Genomic DNA, 20,955 nt, shown 5'->3' on the forward strand with positions numbered 1-20,955 from the left:
AAATAACCACATCAGCTTAGAGAATCCAAAGTCACTGCCTGGATGAACGAGCTACCAAGACACTCCTCATCATTAGTGAAGATTGGCACTGCAGCCCATTGTGATCATGCACGTGGGAGTCTGAGGAAGGAGTACCAGGAGTTCAAGGCCAGCCTGGATTATGGAGATACCTGTCTCAAATGAACAAACAAACAAAGCAACAACAACAACAACAACAACAACAACAATATCGTTGGCCTAGGCCTACTGGCCTGTAATCCTACCACCAAGGAGGCAGAGGCAAGACAAGAGGATGTCAAGTTTGAGGTCAGCCTGGACTACATAAGAAGACTGTCAGGAAGAAACATATTGTGAAAAAGCCTTACAATACTTCTTTTTCATCCCCCAAAGTGTGTGTGTGTGTGTGTGTGTGTGTGTGTGTGTGTGTCTGTGTGTCTGTGTGTATTGTTGAAGATTTGTGATTCCCATTTGTTCCTGTTTTGTGTTTTTTGTTTGTTTGTCTTTGTTTTTTTGTGACTGTGTCTCAGAGTGTTCTCTTACATGTGGGCACATGTGCAGATATATGTGAGCATGTGCCTATGGAGGCCCAAGGTCGATCTCTGGAGTCTTCATTGATTGCTTTCTACCTTATTCATCAAGACAGGGTCTCTCAGTTGAACCCAGAGCTCACAGATACTTTAGCTAGCCAGCTCGCTCTGGGGAATCCTTGTCTCTTCCCCCTGAGCCCTTAAGTGGGCATTTAAGTGGGTTCTGGAGATCCAAACTCTCACAGGCAAAATGCTTTGACTGCCGAGTCATTGCTTCAGTTTATATGTTTTCTTTTCGTTTAAAATTTTAAGATTTCTTTTTTAAGTGTGTGTGTGTGTGTGTGTGTGTGTGTGTGTGTGTGTGTGTGTGTGTATGCTCATGAAGGCTAGAAGCATCTGGGCCTCCTGGAGCTTGAGTCCCAGGTAGTTGTGAGCCACCTGATAATGGGTACTGGGAGTCAAAAGCAGGTCCTCTAGAGGAGCAGCACTATGTTCTTCAATACTGAGCCATCTCTCCAGCCCTCACACCCACCTCCTTCTGACACAGGGTCTCATGTAGCTGAAGCTGCCTTCATCTAAGTAGCTGAGGATGACCTTGAATTTTTAATCCTTCTAAACCTCCCTAATGTTGAGATTACAGGCTTGGACTATCACGACCTGCATCTTGACCTACTGTGACGTACAGGTAGTTTTCTCATTTTAAAAGAACATTATCACTTTTAGAATTAAATGAGCTAATTCACTTGCAAATTTGTGTCAGATGTGTGGGTCTTTGGCTACAGAAGTTCTAGTTTAGGCCATGAATGAAGGGCTTATGATCTGATTGCCACCAACTTCAGTGATAATCCTGGTAAGTATGAGCCCAGCTTGGCACAGAAGGCCAAGAGCCAGGCAATCTACAGGGTCCTGTGCGGCCATGGTGACCAAATGCAATGAGAAGTAGGCCAGGGCTCAGGGCTTCTGCTTCAAACCTGGCTGTGCCAGAGCTGAAAGCCTTGTAACAGTCCACTTTTCCTCTAAACGGAGGGGCTGGGGGACCCAGAGGCAAGTGAATTCCCTTCCAGCTCTGACCTTTTCCCCTCTGCCCATTAGAGGACCGCCTTATCCTCCCGGACCCACACTGCTTAAAGGCCCCATTTCATTAGTCTCCTGTCTTCCAACGCCTCCGGTACTCGCTTCCCCAGTGGGCGGAGAACTCAGGGGTGGTCTTATTATGAATGAATATGAAGCAATAGCAGCAGGGTTGCGGCTTCAGAATGAAGTCACTATGGTGACTAAAGCTGAACGAGAAAGAGTACATCTCCAACAGCTCTCCAAGGTCTCGCCTCTTTCATTCCAGAACTCTGCAAGGCTCGCCATGATAGCGCTGCTGAGTTAACTGCCTCAAGGTCAAGGAAACATTTAAATCTGATTGTCTGTTCCTGGCTTCCTCAGCATCCACGGATTGGGGTGGGCTAGTCCCCGTCTGGAAAGAATATGCATTTTAATACAAGAATACAAGGGCCAGTTTCTCGAGAAAGGGGAGAAAGGGATTTGCGTCAGAAGGATCCAGAGGGTAGGAGAGAGGCAGTCTCCACAGCAGCCTGAGACAGTCAAGACCCAAGCCTTGCCTCTGCAGGAAGGGAAATGCTCTTTATGAATCATTTAGAGTCCTTGCGAAGCTATTCTGGGACATGCTTCTCTTCTTCCTCCAGCAAACATACCACAGCAGGGAATGTATTGTGACCCCCAGAAATGCAAGGGCAGGCTGCTGGAGTCCTGGGCTTCTCAGATAGAATCTCATATCTCTCAGTCATCAGATCAAGGAGATTCTGGGAATCCAGTCACCCTACTCGGAGCTCTGTACTTCTTATTCAGGGACCAGGTTTGGGATCCTCCGGCTATAGTTGATCTCAACGCCTCCCCCTCACCCCTCACCTTTGTTTTTGAGACAGGGTCTCTTGTAGCCAGGGCTGGCCTTGATCCTCCTTCTTGTAGCTCCCAAGTGCTGGGGTTTCAGGCATGTACCACCAAACCTAGCCCAGGCCCAATTTTCTCCACTTATTTTACTTTTCCCTCCCATCCTCCCAATCTTCGCTCCCCTCTCTTTGTTTCTCCATCTCTCCCTTCTTTCCTGCCTTGCTTCCTATGGGACCCAGGGTCAGAAGCACACCAGGTAAATTCTCTACCACAGAGCCACGCCCCAAGCTTTCTCTGTATTTTCTCCCTAAGAAATCCATGTTCACTGTAGAACAGTTAGAAAATTAGGATAACTGGGACATGGATCTGGAGAGAAAGAAAGCCCACAGTGATATACTACCTAGAAATAACTATTCATTTATTCAGTCAGTTGTTAATGCTATAAATGTATTTTGTTTCAAAAGCTTCTTGTTTGCCAGCCAGGCTCTCTACTGCCTGCAAGGGGTGCAGTAGTGACCAAGACAGATTTCACAGGACTTTTTTCCTTTAAATAAAATTTACAGTTTATGCTTAAAGTTCCAGGGAACTCTTTTTTTTTTTTTTTAATTTCATTCTATTTAGTTTGTGTGTGTGTGTGTGTGTGTGTGTGTGTGTGTGTGTGTGTGTGTATGCACATGCATGCAGGAGCATATACATGTTGTAAGTCAGATGATAACTTTCAGTTATCATCTCTCCTTCCGCCATGGCTTCTGGGGATGGAACACAGGTCCTTAGGCTTGTGAGGCAAGTACCGTCACCCAGTAATCCACCCTACTGGCTCCACAGGGATCTTTGTAGAACTGTTTGTATATAGCTTTTTATTTATTTAATTTCTCTCCTTTTCTGAGACGGGATCTCATTTAATCCAGGATGGCCCCACACTCACTAAGTAGCTGAGGTTAGTCTTAAAACTCCTGCCTCCATCTACTTCCTGAGTGCTGGGATCACACACATGGGCCACCAACAATTCCATTATCTGTCTGACTGTCTGTTTAATCTTGGTAGTACTAGAGAATAAACCTAAGGTCTCATGTGTGCTAGGTACCTTCTACCACTGAGCTACAGCCCCCGTCAACAGTATCTCAGGCAAACCAAATGGGCCAGTGGAGACACCAGCTTCCCAGAGTAGGATCTTTGTTGTCATACAAGAATAAAATACGACTCTCACTTCAAAGAGGGTAAGAAATAGTTTATTATGAAGCCAAGTATGAGTCGCTATGGTGTGGGAACATAGATTTTGGTCACCTTAGATTCCATGTTCCAACATGGTAATAGTTTGATGAAGTTTTTATAGTAGCTGAAGAGAAAGTCATGCATCTAGGCACTTTACAAATCCATCGGTGGTAGTTTCTCTGGCGGTCTAGTAGTTAGGGCGCAGCACGATCACAAATACGTAGGTAGAAACATTGAGTAGGTGGGTTATAACAAAGCAGGGGAATCTCAGCCATAGGTTTCTGTTGTTGGTTGTTTTTTCTCTTTTAGGGGCCCACCACCCAGCTCCCAAGTAAATCGCACACGGAGGCTATTCTTAATTATAAATGCCTGGCCTTAGCTTGGCTCATTTCTTGCTCGTTTTTCTTAACTTAAATTATCCCCTCTATCTTTGGCCTGGGACTTTTATCTTTCTCTATTCCTGTATACCTTTTCTTTCCTTCTTACTCTGTGTCTGGCTGTGTAGCTGGGTGGCTGGCCCCTAGCATCTTCCTCTCTTGCTCTTTCTTCCAGATTTCTCCTTCTATTTCTTCTCTCTGCCTGCCAGCCCCACCTATTCTTTCTTCTGCCTCATCATTGGTCATTCAGCTCTTTATTAGACCACCAGGTGTTTTAGACAGGCACAGTAACACAGCTTCACAAGGTTAAACAAATGCAACATAAACAAAAGTAACACACCTTAAAATAATATTCCCCAACAAGTTTCAGATGCTGTCCTATGGCATTCTTAGCTTTTTTGCTGATGGAAACTAGGGTTAAGTTAATACATTCTAAAAGGTTTTATCTGTTAGTCATATGGATTTTAGGTCAGATACAGAGGGAAGTCTATTTAGGGTGCCAAAAACAGATAGATTGTAATTAGTCTCTAGACTTGCAACATTCCAACCTCTCCACAATCATTTAAGTTTGTCTTTTTTTTTTTTTTAAAAAAGATTTATTTATTATGTATACAGCATATATGACTGCAGGCCAGAAGAGGGCACTAGATCTCATTACAGGTGGTTATGAGCCACAATGTGGTTGCTGGGAATTGAACTCAGGACCTCTGGAAGAGCAGTCAGTGCTCTTAACCTCTGAGCCATCTCTCCAGCCCATAAGTTTGTCTTTTTTTTAAAAAAATATTTGTTTACTTCTGTTTATGTGAATGAGTATGTATGTATGTATGTAGACCACCTGTGTGTCTGTTTCCCAAAGAGGCCAGAAGACAGTGTGAGATCCCTTAGAACTAGAGTTATAGATGATAACTATAGAGAGCTACCATGTGGGTTATGGGAACTGAGTCCAGGTCCTTTCCGAGAGAAGTCAGTGCTCTTAACCCAGATCCTTTCCTAGAGTAGCCAGTGCTCTTAACTGCTGAGCCATCTCCTCAATGCCATCATTGAAGTTTTAATCAGTTGATCAGCCTTTCAGAAGGTTCACTGGAAGGTACAGCTTCTTTCCAAAACTTCTGTTCAAAAAGTCAAGTTTAAAACATCTGCAGGTGGGAGCTGGAGAGATGGCTCAGTGGCTAAGAGCACTGATTGCTCTTCCAGAAGATCTGGGTTCAATTCCCAGCACTCACATGGCAGCTCACAACTGTCTGTAACTCCAGTTCCAGGGATCTGAGACCCTCACACAGATAAACACACAGGCAAGACATCAATGCACTTTAACAACAAACAAACAGACCAAAAATTAAACAAACAAACACCCTCCCCCCCCACCAGCAAACCATTATTTGCTGGGTGTGGTGGAGTATGCTTTTAATCTCAGCACTGGAGAGGCAGAGATAGGCAGATCTCTGAGTTCGAGGACAGCCTGGTCTACAGGGCAACACAGAGAAACCCTGTCTCGAAAACAAAAAACCAACCAACCAACCAAAAACCAACCAAACAATAGCCAAAAACATCTGTTGGCGAAAACACTCATATATACAAAAATAGGTAAATCTAAAAGCAAACAAAAACTGCAAGAGAGGGTGCAAAGGTGTCTGTTGACAAGCCTGGAGGCCCGAGCTAAATCCCCATGCAGCACAGGCTGGAATGAAAGAACCTACTCCTGCAGGTTGTCCTATGACCTCCGTACAGGTAGCATGGCATGCATCGGCTCCCTCTTCCCACATGCACCCCCACAAAAAAATAATGTGATGTTTAAAAATGTTAGGTTGACACAGCAGTCACACTGGGCAAGGTGGCGCAAGCCTACAGACTTAGTTGAACCCAGAAGTTTGAGATGAGCCCGGGTCACACAGGAGATTACAAAAGTACATGTGTGTGTGTGTGTGTGTGTATGTGTGCATGCATGTGCACACTCAGGCAAAGCAGGGGGGGAGAGCAGGAGGAAAGAACACCCACACTATGGAGGAAGATATCTCAGCATAGTGCCTAAAGTTTAAGGTGCTGGAGTCCCCAAGCTCACCTGGTTACTGCCTCTGCCTGGCACCCCACAGTAGGTGTTCACTGAAAGGTTGGACTAATTGTGGCTTTTGTTATGAAGAATGTTGTCGGTTTCGTATGGGGTTAGTCTTTGCTTTGTGTTGGCCCTTTTCCAGCCGCTGGTCTGAGTGAGGCTGTTACCATAAGCAGAGGTTTGGGAAGAGGGCACTCAGAGGAGCAGCAGCTCCTAACGGTCTGCAGAGGTTTGTGTGGGGGAAGGGAACTGGACATAGCCTTCCTCGTGTTGTTTAGACCTTAAGCCAGGCAGCATTTGCTTCTGAAGGGATCTTGGTGAGCTCTGCCCTGTGCTCTCACATGGTCCCTTGTGAGATTCTCTCCCCTCTCCTGGGACTCTGGGACTAAAGTGACAGGCTTGTGGGACAAGGGTACAAAAATGTGGTTTCCCTGTTACTCACATCTCTTTGTTAGCCCTCTCAGCTCAGGTCTTAGGAAGCAAGCTCGCACTTTAAACGGTCCCGGTCCTGTGAGGCAGACTTCGGTGGTCATTAGCTGAGAGCTGCCTCGGGGCATCGCCAGGGAAAAGAATGCAGTCAGTCCTCGCGTTAGCTTGCAAGTGTCTGCATTAGCCAGGATTCTCAGGGGGAACGGGACTGATTTTGGCTTGGTGGTTCATGTCTATATCCCCAGCACTGACACTGAGGTAGGAGGATCACCAAGAGGTGGAGGACAGCCTGGGCTCCATAGTGAGCCTAGGCTACAGAGCAAGACTGTTTCCAAAAGATAAAACAGGGGACTTGGTGATATGGCTCATCAGGTAAAGCTCTTGCTTAGCAAGACTGACAGCCTAAGTTCAATTCCCAGAACCCACATAATATTTGGAGGGCACCAACTCCATGAATTTGTCCTCAGACCTCTATAGCCACACAATGGTACCCAGGCACACATACAAACAGTAATAATAATGATGATAATGACAAAGACAGTACAGATTGGGCATGGCGGTGAACTTCTACAATCCCAGTTTGGTAAGTAGAGGCAGGAGGACTAAGGGGTTTGGAGTCATTCTATGCTATATAAGGAATTTGAGGCTAGTCTGGGCTACATGAAATCTTTTCAAGAAAAAGTTAGCTTGTTTAATTTTGAGGTGAAAAAGTCACCCTTGCCGGATAGTAGTGACAGCTCATCCTTTCAATCCCAGCACTCGGGAAGCAGAGGCAGGTAGATCTCTGGGAATTCCAGGCCAGCCTGGCCTACAGAGCGAGTTCCAGGACAGCCAGAGTTACACAATGAGACACTGTCTCAAAAAACAAAAACAAAACAAAACCAAAAAAGTCACCCTGACCTGCTGTCTGCAAGCTGGAGACTTAGAAAAGCCAGTACTGTTTGTACACCAAAGGCCTGTACACCAAGGAGGGAACCGCTAGTGTAAATGCCAGCCCAAGGGCTGAAGAAGACTGGCATCTCAGTTCCAGCAAGCAGGCAAGCAACAAAGGGTGGATTCTTCCTCTCTTTGCTCATAGGGCCTTTGAAGGACGAGGTGATACCCAGCCACACCAGGGAAGGCTGTCTTCTGATGCTAATCCCTTCTGGAAACATATTCACTGACACAGTAGAAATGATGTTCAATCTGGGCTCCCTGTGGCTCAGTGACGCGTAAACTAACCACCACATGGCTTCTTCCCTAGCCGAGCTTCCAGAAAGGACCACAGTCCCTGCTGATGCCTTGCTAGCAGCCCCGTGCAAGAGGACCCAGTTAAGTCATGTCTGGGTCCTGACTTAAGTCATAAAATACATGACTGTTGCTTAAGAAGTGATGGCACTAGCGGTTATAGGTAATGCAATTTACCTACAGAAAAGTACACAGGGGAGCAAAGCTGGCATCAGAAAAAGCCGAACATACCTGTGTAACCAGTATCCAGGCCAAGGTACAGAGACCAGGCTTGGGAATGGCCACTCACATTTCCTGTGAGTGCCTTGGCCTCCCAGGCTCTGGGATTACAAGTGTGGAGCACCATGCCTGGCTTTGCTGTTTCTATCATATCTTAGATGGGTTCATACCATGTGTGCAAACAGTTTTTGCAGACTCTCCGATTCCAAAGTGCTCTGAGGATCACCCAGACACAAAGAGAACCAGCGCCTGACAAATTCGCCAGGAGTTAACCTTTACTGACTCCATCTGGGAGCAGGCAGACTAATTCTAGAACAGAAATCCTGGCTTCTGGACAGAAATTGTCCCAGAACAGGAGGAACACCTCATTTGGCTCTTATGTCCCACGAGTCTTTAAAGCAATCCCCTTACCCTAGTCTCTTCTCTCTCCTTGTCTTTTGCCTTTTACTCAATTTTCCAAGTAAGCATGCCCAGAGAAAATAAAATAAGCACTTCATATTTAAGCACTTTCCCCTCTGACACCCTAGGGTTTGGGCTTTTGTTTTCAGAAGTCTTTCGAAGGTTTCATTATTAGGGGTCAGTAGCAACCAAGTAGGATTAAATCCAAGACACAGCAATCAGATTGAGTTTTTGGACCTAGTTGCTAATAACTTAGTACTCTTGAAAACAACTCTTACTATGATTGGAGGTCTATGTTATACATGTAATACAAGTTATATAGCCAGGCATGGTAGGACAGTTCTGGGATCCCAGCACTTGGGAGGCAGAGGCAGAAGGATCACCAAGTTTCAGTTTGTCCTGGATTACATGGTACATTCCAGAGTACTTGGCCTCAAAAAGTCAAAAGAAAATATATTTGTTATGTCATTTAAAAAACAAAACAAATAAACCAAACCAAAATCAACTCCTATAGGGCTGGAAAAATGAGTTGGTGTTCAAGAGCACTTGTTCTTGAAGAGGATCTAGGATCAGTTAGTTCCTCAGTTCCCAGCATCGCTATGGTAGCTCACACTCAAAACCACCTATAACTACAGCATCGGGGATCTGATGCCCTCCTCTGACCTCTGCAGGCTCCAATGCTCTCCTCTGGTCTCTGCAGGCTCCAACACTTCCACTCTCTCCTGATCTCTGCATACTCGTGGTGCACAAATACACACACACAGACACACACAAACACACACAAAATAAATAAACTTAAAAAGAGTCCCCAAGCCAAATACTCTTGGTAGGTTATTAAAATATGAGATTAAACAATACATACAGGGACTGGAGAGATGGCTCAGTGGTTAAGAGTACTTGCTGCTCTTCCAGAGGTTCTGAATTACCTTCCCAGCACTTGTGTCAGGACCGTTTCTAATTCCAGCTCCAGAGGATCCAGTGCCTCTGGCTTGCAAGGGCACCTGCACTCATGTGTACATATGTGATATGTAAACACACATGCCAAAACATAATTTAAAATAAGTCTTAAAAAAAAAGACAGTATTTAGTGGGGTGTGGTGGTGTATGCCTTTATTTGTTTTATTTTATTTTTGGTTTTTCAAGACAAGGTTTCTCTGTGTAACAGCCCTGGCTGTCCTGGAACTCACTTTGTAGACCAGGCTGGCCTGGAACTCACAGAGATCCGCCTGGCTCTGTCTCCCGAATGGTGGGATTAAAGGCGAGCGCCACCACCGCCCAGCTGATGTATGCCTTTAATCCCAGCACAGAGGCAGGCAGATCTCTGTTGAGTTTGAGGCCAGCCTAGGCTACAAATCGAGTTCCAGGACAATGAAGGCTGTTACACAGAAAAAACTTGTCTCAAAAACAAAACAAAACAAAACAAAACAAAACCAAAAACCCCAGTATTTATAAATGAAGAAACAGAAGTTAAACGATTTAGCTGACATCATGGAAGTTTTGTACAGCCAGAGAGAGAGGCTGACTGGAAGCAGACACAGGTTTAATCTTGAGGTTTAAAGATTCTTGAGGCTTGGCCATTATTGTAGCACCCTGAAGAGCTTGAAACTAAAGTCTGTTTTCAGTCAGGACCAGCTGGGGTGCCAGGCAGAGCTTTTTCCCCTCTCTGACATGGGGTCTCACCCTGGACCCTAGCTTAGCCCGGAATTCAAACATGTTGAAATCATTGTGTCTTCGTCTCCTGAGAGCTGGCATTACGGGTGGGAGCTATGAGGCCCTGTTCCACACATCTGGGCCTTCTTTTTGCTTTTTACTTTTTATCCTAGACAGGGCCTTATATATTACAGGCTGGCTTTGAACTCTGACCTTCTGATCCTCTTGACTCTACTTCCTGAGTGTAGTGTGTGTCACTGGGCCAGGCTGGTTGCTCTTTCTTTTTCTTTCCTTTTTTTTTTTCCTTTTCTTTTCTTTTCTTTTTTTTTTCTTTTTCTTTCTTTTTCTTTTTTTTTTTTTTTTTTGGTTTTTCAAGACAGGGTTTCTCTGTGTAGCTTTGTGCCTTTCCTGGAACTCACTTGGTAGCCCAGGCTGGCCTCGAACTCACAGAGATCCGCCTGGCTCTGCCTCCCGAGTGCTGGGATTAAAGGCGTGTGCCACCACCGCCCAGCTTCTTTTCTTTTTTGAGACAGGGTCTCATGCTTGACATGCTGGCTTTGAACCCAACATGAAGTGAAAGAGGACCCTGAAATTCCTGATTGCACTGCTTCTAGCTCTGGTATGATAGGCATGAGCCACCATGCCCAGCTCCAGCTGGATCTCTCTCTCTCTCTCTCTCTCTCTCTCTCTCTCTCTCTCTCTCTCTCTGACTCTGTCTCTCTCTTCAGTAGCAAGGATTCTTATTGTGAATACAGGAGATAACACAGCTAGATACATTTTTATGACAACTGTGGACTCCAGCACTTCTCTGTGAGAAGATTAGCCCATTATGTAAACAGACTATTGCCCAAAACAAAATCCAGCATTCAGGACAGTGGTCAAGATGGTGGACTATGCCAGGCGGTGGTGGTGCACACCTGTAATCCCAGCACTCGGGAGGCAGAGGCAAGTGGATCTCTGTGAGTTCGAGGCCAGCCTGGTCTACAGAGCTAGTCCAGGACAGGCTCTAAAGCTACAGAGAAACCCTGTCTCGAAACCCCCCCCCCAAAAAAAAAAAAAGATGGTGGACTGTGCATGGTGAAGAAAAAGAAAAAAGGCATTTCCTTGCTCTCTCTCCTCAGTACGATGCGTACAGCATGCAGCTCATCGGGTGGAAAATGTTTTCATTACAGAGAAGATGTGGATTTTTCCTCTTCCTCTCCGACACCAAAATCCCAGGCCTTGACCTGAACAAGGAAAGCAAAATAAGGTGATTTCAAGTGAACCTCAAGTCTACCTACTTACCTGCCATGTTTACTCTTGAACACACACATCCAGTAACCAGACGTGGAGCTTAGTGAGCCCATACCTAGCATGAATGAGGCCCTGGTTTGAGTTCTAGTAATGGGAAAGGTAAAACCGCAACAAGCCCATTTAGGATGCATTTACCAATATGAATTTAGTAGGCTCGGTTGTCTCCTGGAGGACGTTTTTGACCAAACTGGAGTTAAGCTAATTTCACTTGCAAGAGAGGCCCTTCGAGACTCGTATTTGCTCTGTGACATTTAGTAGCGAGTTGGCCCTCCAACTGCAGAGGCTCATTAGGCTAATAAAAAACACATAGTCTCTAGCTTCAGTGTGGAGAACCAGGGTCCTCCCAAGTCTGGCTGTTTGCTGGACCCAGCCCTCAGACAGGTTCAGCCCTGCTGACAAGGCTAGAAAATGTCAGGAGGTCACAGTTTTCCAGGTTCGTGGGTGTACATCTCTATTTGTCAATGCTTAGGTTGGTCACGGGGAAAGAAGCAAGGAGCCGAGGTTTGGGAATTGCTTAAGCGTTATTTACCCAGGAAGCAAGGATCAAAGTCCTTCTCTAGGACAAAGGATACAAAAATAGGTCACGAGGTCCCCCAATCAGCACAGCAAACATTTTTTAGCTAACATCCAACTTTAAAGCGGTGCTTTAAAGCAGAAGTTTCTTTCACAGAAAGATAATCGCTGAACTAAATGTCACTCGGGCCTCCTCTTAAAAATACCACGTCCTTATTTCAGAGCCAGGATTAAAGAACAGGGTCCCTGGGACCCCTCAAAGCATTCTAGAAGGCAATGGGCATGAATGTATTCAAGTCACGGGGTCTGAGCTTATGGGTTCATGGTGTTTGCTTTTTCTCTTCTAACTGGGACATCCATCTTGGGCAACTTGAAGGTGGTGGATCTTCACCTACTTGGGTGGCCTGGACAAGTCTTAGCCCCTGAGAGAGGGCTCTGGGCTCTTCTGTAAGGCTAGATGGCAATATCTCCAAAAAAATAGACATACGGATCAGTCTTGGTCCAAAGGGGCTCCACTTATCTGCTGAGTTCTTTTCAGTCCCACTTCCATGGCCTGTGGTGTTAGGATCTGGGCCAGGTAAGGCTGTGAAGGAAACAGACGTGAAGCAGCCTGTGGGTTTTTGCTGACTGGATGAGTGAGGGGGTGTTCTCTGTGCCAGGGTGAACATTCTGCAGCTTTAACTTCTGGACTGCTTCAGCCACTCAGAGGTACCTGGTCTCTTCAGAGGGAAGGCCCTTGCGGCATGTGTAGGCAGCATCTCTCAGTCCTGCCTGTTCCTCAAAATGCCAGATGCTCTCCTAGGTCCATTTGGTGGTGGGAGAATTCGTGATGACGTGGGAAGCTTTAGCTTTCACCGTGGGAATTTTGTCCAGTGTCAGTAGCTACTGATAGAGTCTCACTGTAGGGAGGTGACAACTGGCTTCTCCTTCCTCTGCTTGATGAAGTGCTGATATGTGCATTCTGGAATCTCTGGCTTCCAGGGGATGCTGCTCATGTCCAGTGGAGAAGGAGTCATGGGTGCAGGGTCCTCGAGGCCATCATCTTACCTGGATGCCTGACAACATAGTTCCATGGGTAGAGGCATCTTGTCTAGATGCTCATTGGGCCCAAGAACACAGTGAAATGATGTTAGACTATTCTGACGGATGTTACATGGGGAACACTATCCAGTGCTGCACACTGACAAAGCTTCCATTCAGAGGTTCTGCACACCTGCTGCAATCTGGCTACCAACCAGGCTGGAAGATCCAGATCTCCATCAGGGGCTGTGCCACAGCACAGAGCCAAGCCATTATGAAAGTACAACATCCACAGTCCACACTACTCCAGCACTGCTGGATTTCTTCTTCTTCCCATCCATACATGTATCCAACCCTCCAACTATCCATCCATCCTGCCACCTCACTAGACCTATATATCACATGGCTCTCGATGGTCTCTCCATGTCAATCCCATGCCAGAAGGAACCTGATAGCAGAAGTACCTAGGCTACAGTAGTAAATATAAGAGCCAGATTCTCTACTAGATCTGGGGTTCCTGGAGGGAGAATCTCTCACTAAACATGGTTTAGGTCCTGTTTTCCTTTCCAATCTCATGTTACCTACTCATTCTCTTGCTCCTTGTCTTTAACCACCAATGGTCTTCCTTCTTTTTCTGACCAAGCCACGCCCCTCTTTGGCCTCAGGACTTTAAGCAACTGATGTTCTTTTGTGACTTGAATGTTCAGCCAGCAATGTAAAGAGCTGGCTCTGTCTGTTCCTTTGTATCCTAAAGAGTCCTGTCTTCAGAAAGGCCTTTCTATACCCACCTTCTTTAAAGGGTGCATTCTTCTGCCCTGCCCATTTACTGTATTACCTCAACCTGTTTATTTCTCTTATAGAATTGCTCAGAATCTTTCATCAGTTTATTATTTTATAACTCACCAATTAGAAAAAGTAGGAGGGCTGTTACCAAATCTTTCATATTCTTTATGGCATGTCTTCTGCTTGTTTCAATGACAGATCACAGTTACTGATGCATAGTAGTCCTTCAATGTTTGTTGAATGAATGAGAGAAAGGTGCATGAGTAGACCTTCCTAGTATTAGAGAGATTGAAAATTGGTAGGCAATATACTCTGAAAGATAGGACAGGATTGGAGAGAGAGTCTTGTCAGCAAAGCAGAAGAACTGACTTAATGTGAACACAGGATGAGTAGAGTCTCTTGAGCTGCTCAATGAAAACAGTGGCTTAGGAGGATGCCTTGTTATATATGCCGCCATCTGTGATAAATTAGAAATTTAAACTACTAGCTGCAGAATTTTGTAATTATCTTGAGAAGTAATGAGGTCCCAGGACCCAAGGTATATTTTCCTCCCTGTGGGAATTATACAGCATGGGAATCCAGAGTGTCATGGCTTTCTAGACTATATGTTGTTTAATTAGCTGATTATGGTAAACTATAGACATAGTGTCATAATGAAAATTCTGTAAGGCAGGACCCATATATGTTCAATGTAAGCATATAGCCCATAAGAGAGTTTTTTTTGGCCTTTTTACTATGCTAGGTATCAAAGCCAATGGTGTGTGCATGTTAGCAAGCACAGACCTTTTGAAGAAGGCTGTTTCTTCATCTGTACAAGAAAGCTAAAACATAACAGTGGGTTTTAAAAACTGACTATTGAGATAGGGTCTCATTACGATAGATGCCCTGGCTGGCCTAGAACTTGCTATATAGACCAAGATGGCCTTGAACTCATACAGGTCCACCTGCCTCTGTCTCCTCTATTAAAAGCATGGACCACCGTGCCTGGCATTTTTACTATTTTTAGTTATTTATGTATGCGTGTGTAGGTTTGTGTGCAAGGAGGCGAGAGGGCACTGAATCCCCTGGAGTTGGAATTCCAGGCTGGTGAGAGCTACTTGATCTTGGTACTGGAACCAAACTGGCATCCTCTGCAATAGCAGTACATGCTCTTCACTGCTAAGCCATCTCTCCAACACCCATAACAGGTTTTTAAATGAGAGGTTATAGGAAAAATCAGTAGTACATAGTGATCACTAAGTGAACTCACTCCCCCCCCCCTCCCCAGTTATCCTTAAAGGAAGATTCTGAATTCTCCCTGACTGGTATCTTCTATTAGACTTTTAAATTGATGATGATGATGATGATGATGATGATGATGATGATGATGATGTTTTTTGAGAAAGGGTTTCTCTGTGTAACAGCTCTGGCTGTCCTAGAACTCGCTCTGTAGACCAAGCTGGCCTAGAAACTCACAGAGATCCGTCTGCCTCTGCCTCCTGAGTGCTAGGATTAAAGGCATGTGCCACTAACATCTGGCCTTCTATTGGACTTTTATTTTCCTGAGAGTTGCTAGACTTGAAATAGACAGATCATTGGTTAACATTTGCTTATTGCCATTTTCTCTTTTCTATGAAGAAGCTATGTAATTTACTAGCGACATGACTTTAGAAACCTCTTTTTGTCTCAGTTTTCAAATAAAATGGATACAATAGTACTTGTCTTCTTGCAAAGATCATGTGTTGTGGAATAATCTTTTTGTACACTGTGAAGATGTGTCATTCTCATTGGTTTAATAAAAAGCTAAATGGCCAATTCAGGCACACAGGAAACTGGGGAGAAGAAGGAGTTGCCAGGCAGACAGAGGGGAAGCAGCATGGGCAGTACAGAGTAAAGGTAATAAAGCCACGAGACAAAAGTAGATTGATAAACATGGGGAAATTTAAACTGTAAGAGCTAATTAGTAACAAGCCTAAGTCATTGGCCAAGCTCTCATGATTAACAAGAGGTCTCTGTGTGGTTATTTGGAGCTGGCAGGCAGAAAACAAAATCTGCCTACAATCATGTAAGACTGTACTAGGGTCTGGCACATGGCATTCAATTAGTCTTCAGAATTTTATTCTTCCCTCCACATTGGAACTTGCCTTCTTTCTCTGTAGGTGTTCTCTGTGCCTCTGATCTCTCCTATAGGAAAGGGCTGACTGAGGAACAATATGGGAGAAATGGGTTAGTAGCTCCTTCTAGACTTAACAAGAAATTTAAAATACTTTAGCTTTTAAAAGAGCAAAACAAGCCGGGCGGTGGTGGCGCACGCCTTTAATCCCAGCACTCGGGAGGCAGAGCCAGGCGGATCTCTGTGAGTTCGAGGCCAGCCTGGGCTACCAAGTGAGTTCCAGGAAAGGCGCAAAGCTACGCCGAGAAACCCTGTCTCGAAAAACCAAAAAAAAAAAAAAAAAAAAAAAAAAAAAAAAAGAGCAAAACAAAACACCCAAAAGAGAAAAACAAGAACATTAGGACACTGGAGAGACACCCTTCACCACCACCCCACCACTCTGCCTTTTGATTTTTTGCCTTGAGACAGGGTCTCATTCTGTAGCTCAGGCTGTCTTGAAACTCAGAATGAAGCCTTTGTTGGCCTAGAATTTTTGCCATTTCTGCCTATGCCTCCCAAGTGCTGGGATTACTCCCATGGGCAACTATGCCTGGATTGAGGTTTTTCCTATACACAGAAGGCTAGGAACGAAAAGGCTTCAACAGTGAACTCTTTCCAGTGGATCTAAGGGGAATAAGTAACGTGGCCGGACTTCACTCATCCTAGCATGCCCGTTGTCTTTCTTCTCATTAGAATTTTCCTTCTTTGAAATTAACAGGTCTCTAGAAAGCAGAGATTAGTCCTTTGTTTCTAAAAAGTGAAGCCAAGGAAAACACTCTTCGTGCGCATGCTGGAGTTCCTGTCATGTGGTTATGGAGAATGTCTTGTCCGTCTTTCCTATTCCCAGCACCTCGTAAGTTGACTAGCAGAATAGGCACCCAAAAAAGTGTTCCAGAATTATTGTAGAACTTTAGTTATCTTTCCCACAGAAGCCGGTGGTGCCCACACTTGGCCACAAACAAGTCCACGCCTAGAAATAACATTCATTCTAAGGCTCTCTGCGCAAAGATTCTTGGGAAGCGGTTCCCAGTCTGCATTCTCCCGCTATTCCTCCCTTGGGTCATCTTTGAAAGAACTGGCACGACTCGCGTTTCCTTCCCTTCTCCCACCTCCGAAGAACCGGCCGAGAATGGGCAGGAGCATCGACCAATCATAAAGCGGTATTGTCCTTCCCAACCAACAGATACAGGCGGCAAGCCTAGAGCTCCGCTTTCGCCACCCTTCATCCCGCCCCTCCCACCTCCTTTTAGATTCGACACTTGACAACTCACCCCACCAATGGGAAGTTCCTACTCTGAGCGAGGGGGCGGAACCAGGCCCGCGACAGACGGCTCCTGCCGACCAATGGGCTGACACCAGTGCGGGAGGGGTGGAAGGCGGAGCCAATGGCGCGGTGCCAATCACGAGCATCAGGGAAAGGGCGGGACGACAGTGTTAGCGGGAGGGAGGGGAAGGCCTCGGGAACCCAGCCGCGCTGCCGCCGCCGCCGCCGCCGCAGCCCGAGTCGGAGGAGGGAGAGACCAGTGAGAAAATGGCGGCCGTGGCTGCTGAGGCGGCGGCGACCGCGGCGTCCCCCGGGGACGGGGGCGCCGGCGAGGCTGAGCCGGAGCTGGAGCCCATCCCCGGCAGCGAGGCCGGCACCCCCCTCCCGGTCACGGCCACCGAGGCGGCGGTGCCGGACGGCGAGGCCGACGGGCGCCAGTCCGCCCCTCGGGCCGACGAGCAGCCGCTGCCGCCGCCGCCGCCGCCGCCGCCTCCGGGGGAGCTGGCGGGTAGCCCCGAGGCTGAGGCGAAGCCTCCCGAGCCCGCGGCCGCCCCGGCCCCGCCGCCCGAGCAGCCCCCGGCCGCCCCCGAGCAGTCCGAGGACGTGCCGCGGCCGCCGCTAGCTCCGGCGCTCGTGCCGCCGGCGGGCGGGGACTCGGCGGTGTCGCAGCTCATCCCCGGCTCGGAGGTGCGGGTCACGCTGGACCACATCATCGAGGACGCGCTCGTCGTGTCGTTCCGCCTCGGGGAGAAGCTCTTCTCCGGGGTCCTCATGGACCTGTCGAAAAGGTACCGCCGGCCCCCCGACAGCACGCCGTCCGCTCCGCCGCGACGGAGAGCGCCAACCCCGGCTGCTCCCGCCCCGCCCTCGGGTCCTGCGCGCCGCTCGCTCGCTCGCTCGCTCGCTCCGTGGGGCGCGCTCCGCGCGGGGCAGACGCGCGCGCGGCCCCGGAGGGCGGGCCCGACCCCAGGTGTGCGGCTGGGGACGCGCGCGGGTGCAGATGGCCGGCGTACCCCGCCTCCTCATCTCCGGCCCTCTGCGACCCTGGCTCGCACACTGGGGCAGATGGGTTAATGCAAAATGCAGATGGATCCCCCCCGGAGGAGGACCGGGTGCCGGGCGGGGGAGAAGGTGCTGCTGAGGCACTTGTCTGTCCTCAAGTCAACCTTTAACTTTAGCGGGGTTGAGGAAAGGGGTGTGTGCATTGGGCTTCCCTAAAGGTTACCTGTCACTTGTTAAGAGAGGAAGAAGAGCCTGGAATTAATGAACCTTTTTTTTTTTTTTTTTTAAAACTGTTATTCTCACTGCTGGAAGTAGTTCCCCGGAGGGTAACTCTTCAAAAAGGAGGCACATTTTGCTAATTTTACCTACGGCTTAAAGAAATCTGAAGATAGGATGAGACCCTTGTTTTTTAAACCTTTAATTTCAAAGTGGTGGGTTCGAATGAGTTTTTCTTTGGCAAGTGCTAGGAATTGACTCTTAAATGACTTCTGAGACTATATTTATAGTTACATTTATGTTTTGATTGGAAGGTTGAATTCACCTACAAAGCTCTGTCTTAACCAGTATATTTTCGTCTTTTATATAAAATATTCTGGGCACTGCTTTAAACAAGTAAAGAAGATAATCTGTTCTCAGTTTTAGAGTTAACCTTTTTATTCTCTTCTTTTGCAGATAGGAAGTGCAGAGACTCCCATTCATGGCTCTCCATTCTGTTTCCTGCAACAGCACACACACTCTGGTGTCTCACCTGTTTGGAAATGGTTTATTAGTGTGCTTGATGTGTTATGGATTTATTTAATTTCTTTTTGCTGTACTGGGGATCGAACCCAGAGCCTCCTGCATGCCAGGCAAGCATCCTGCCATTGAGCCACACACACCCCAGCCTTCTCCCGCCTGTCTTTCTTTTATTTTTTGGGACATGGTCTGGGTTAAGTTGTCCATGCTTGCCTCGAACTTGCAATTTTTCTGACTCAGCCTCTCCCAAGTACTGGTATGACAGGCATTTCCCATCATACCCCATATCCTGGCTTATACTTTACTTTTAATTCCTTGACCTCCCGTCAATACACAGGAATCCTTTTCCGTTTGGGAACAACTCTTTTAAATTCATACTGGAATATGGTGGTTTGGTGTGGGGGCAATGGGCACCTGTTCTGTCAGTCTGTATACTTTGTTAGTCTTCAGGGGTTTTGTTTTGTTTTTATTTTATTATTATTATTATTATTATTATTTGTAATTTTGGGTTAGTGTTTTCATTAATGCTTTAGTTTTCATAGTTAGAAAGCTGCTTAAGACAGTGCTTTCTGCTGGTGTTTTTAATAGCAAGAGAGACACTCTAATGTGTATGCTATTGAATCAAACAGAAGAAGAGGCCAGTGATTGTGTGAGAATCTGAATTTCAAATCTGCAAAAGAAAGGTGCAAAAAGGTAAGTTTTTGGAAATAGAGTGGCTTGTCTTTTCTCATGTTCAGGTGCTCATTGTATCAGTTTTAGAAAGTTGGAATTCCGAGTTTTGGTCTAGTTTGCTAATAGCACTTCTTATAAATAGTGATTTCTTTTCTTGGAGGAGCTGTTTTCCCTTTTGAAAGGTACAGAGTTTTAGCCTCCCTGTTTTGAACTCGTGGGTTCAAGCTGATCCCCTTGTCTCAACTTCCTCCTGCCTCAGCAGCCACAGTAGCTGGGCCTGGAGTCTGTGTCCTACTTTTGAGCTATATATCCAGCCCCAGGAGATACTTTTTATCCACTGTGCTCAGGCCATGGCTACACTGTATTCAACAGACACTTTAAAAATAATTTGTATCTTATTTGAATTGGCCACTGAATTATACTTCCTGGTGAAAATAGCAAGAGCTCCCAATTGAGTGGCAGACATTGTATCACATAAGTCTTTTTAACTCTAATGGTGGCATATCATTTATATGGGAGGCAATTGAGGCTTATTTAATTTGGCCAGTTAGCTTATGAGTGGCAAAGTAAAGATTTAAATGTAAGTGAAAAGTTGGATGGGGTAGCAAGTTTTCTTTTAAGCAGGAAGTAAAGAATTGTGTATTTTTCAGTCAGTGCTTTCTTAATTTTTAGTGGCTGTGCAGGGTGATGCAAAGGATCCCGGGTCTTGAAGCCAAGAAGAGTACTCTGTTAATAGGCTGATGCTCTGGAGAGTCTTTACTTCCTTCCTTTGAATATAGGAGAGCACATATAATAATTTCTGAAGTTGGAGTTCCTGCTTATCCAGTGAGAAAACTGGGAATGTGTCAGTGTATTTGTGCGTTTGTTTAGTCTTCAGAAGGGTTAGTTATTACATTTATTTAGTTTTTTTTTTTTGGATTGAATAAGGGTTGACTCCAAGACCTCAAACATTCTAAACATGACTTCTACCCCTATAGTTTTTTTGAGGTCATCTGTTTGTGGCCAGTTGATATGAATACAGACAAGCATAATGCATATAAATGCATAAGCTGGTGTCAGCTTACCAGAAAGGATAGACCATATTGTTAACTAACTGTTCTTTTGATGAGGACTTTATCATTCTGTGACTTCATAGTTCTCTAGTTTGTAAAGTATAAGCCATGATGTTTTCAACAATGGCACTCCTCAGAATTTACTCTTCCTTTAAGGAATACATCAGTTGTACCACCCCTTATTTCTCGAGATCTTGGCCATAAATGACATATTTGGCCTAAAATGAGGGTAGTTTGAATATCTAGTTAAAAACAAATTTTGTTGATTATAGCTTAAAAAAATATTGACTACCTTTAAGTGAAGCATATAGTTTACAGTTCATTTACTCTAGCTGTTGTTTTTATACCCAGCCCCCTTAGCTAGTTTAAATTGTCTATTGCTGAGGTCATTAGCATTGTCTAATGACAAAGCAATTAGCCTTACACATGAACTTTATTTTTTTTTCTTATTTTCCTCATCAATCTCAGTTTTTATAATTTTGGCATATAATAAGCATCCTA

At 45.8% G+C, this 20,955-nt stretch overlaps 1 protein-coding gene and 1 pseudogene across 7 annotated transcripts in view; one reads left to right on the plus strand and one right to left on the minus strand.

The window, feature by feature from the left end:
* Nucleotides 1–3,201: 3,201 nt before the first annotated feature.
* On the minus strand, nucleotides 3,202–17,163 carry LOC121831767 (putative monooxygenase p33MONOX pseudogene; annotated as a pseudogene). Its single transcript, XR_006075328.2, has 2 exons — nucleotides 17,001–17,163; nucleotides 3,202–15,778 (listed from the first exon to the last, which is right to left on the minus strand). The product of XR_006075328.2 is annotated as a putative monooxygenase p33MONOX pseudogene (transcript).
* The window catches only part of Pwwp2a (PWWP domain containing 2A), a 41,641-nt gene continuing 37,839 nt past the window's right edge, over nucleotides 17,154–20,955 (plus strand). For 3 of the 6 annotated variants that reach the window (XM_076578185.1, XM_042283857.2, XM_042283859.2), the window contains exon 1: nucleotides 17,962–19,423. Coding sequence is in view for 3 of the 6 variants with exons in the window: in XM_076578183.1 (XP_076434298.1) it covers nucleotides 17,261–17,781 (521 nt within the window). In the remaining 3 variants the exon portion in view is untranslated. Of the gene's footprint in view, nucleotides 17,782–17,961; nucleotides 19,424–20,955 lie in introns of those variants that run through there. The other 3 variants (XM_076578183.1, XM_076578184.1, XM_076578186.1) reach the window with 3 other exon arrangements.

This window comes from Peromyscus maniculatus, chromosome 8 (genome assembly GCF_049852395.1).
Source record: "Peromyscus maniculatus bairdii isolate BWxNUB_F1_BW_parent chromosome 8, HU_Pman_BW_mat_3.1, whole genome shotgun sequence".
Taxonomy (NCBI): Eukaryota; Metazoa; Chordata; class Mammalia; order Rodentia; family Cricetidae; genus Peromyscus; species Peromyscus maniculatus.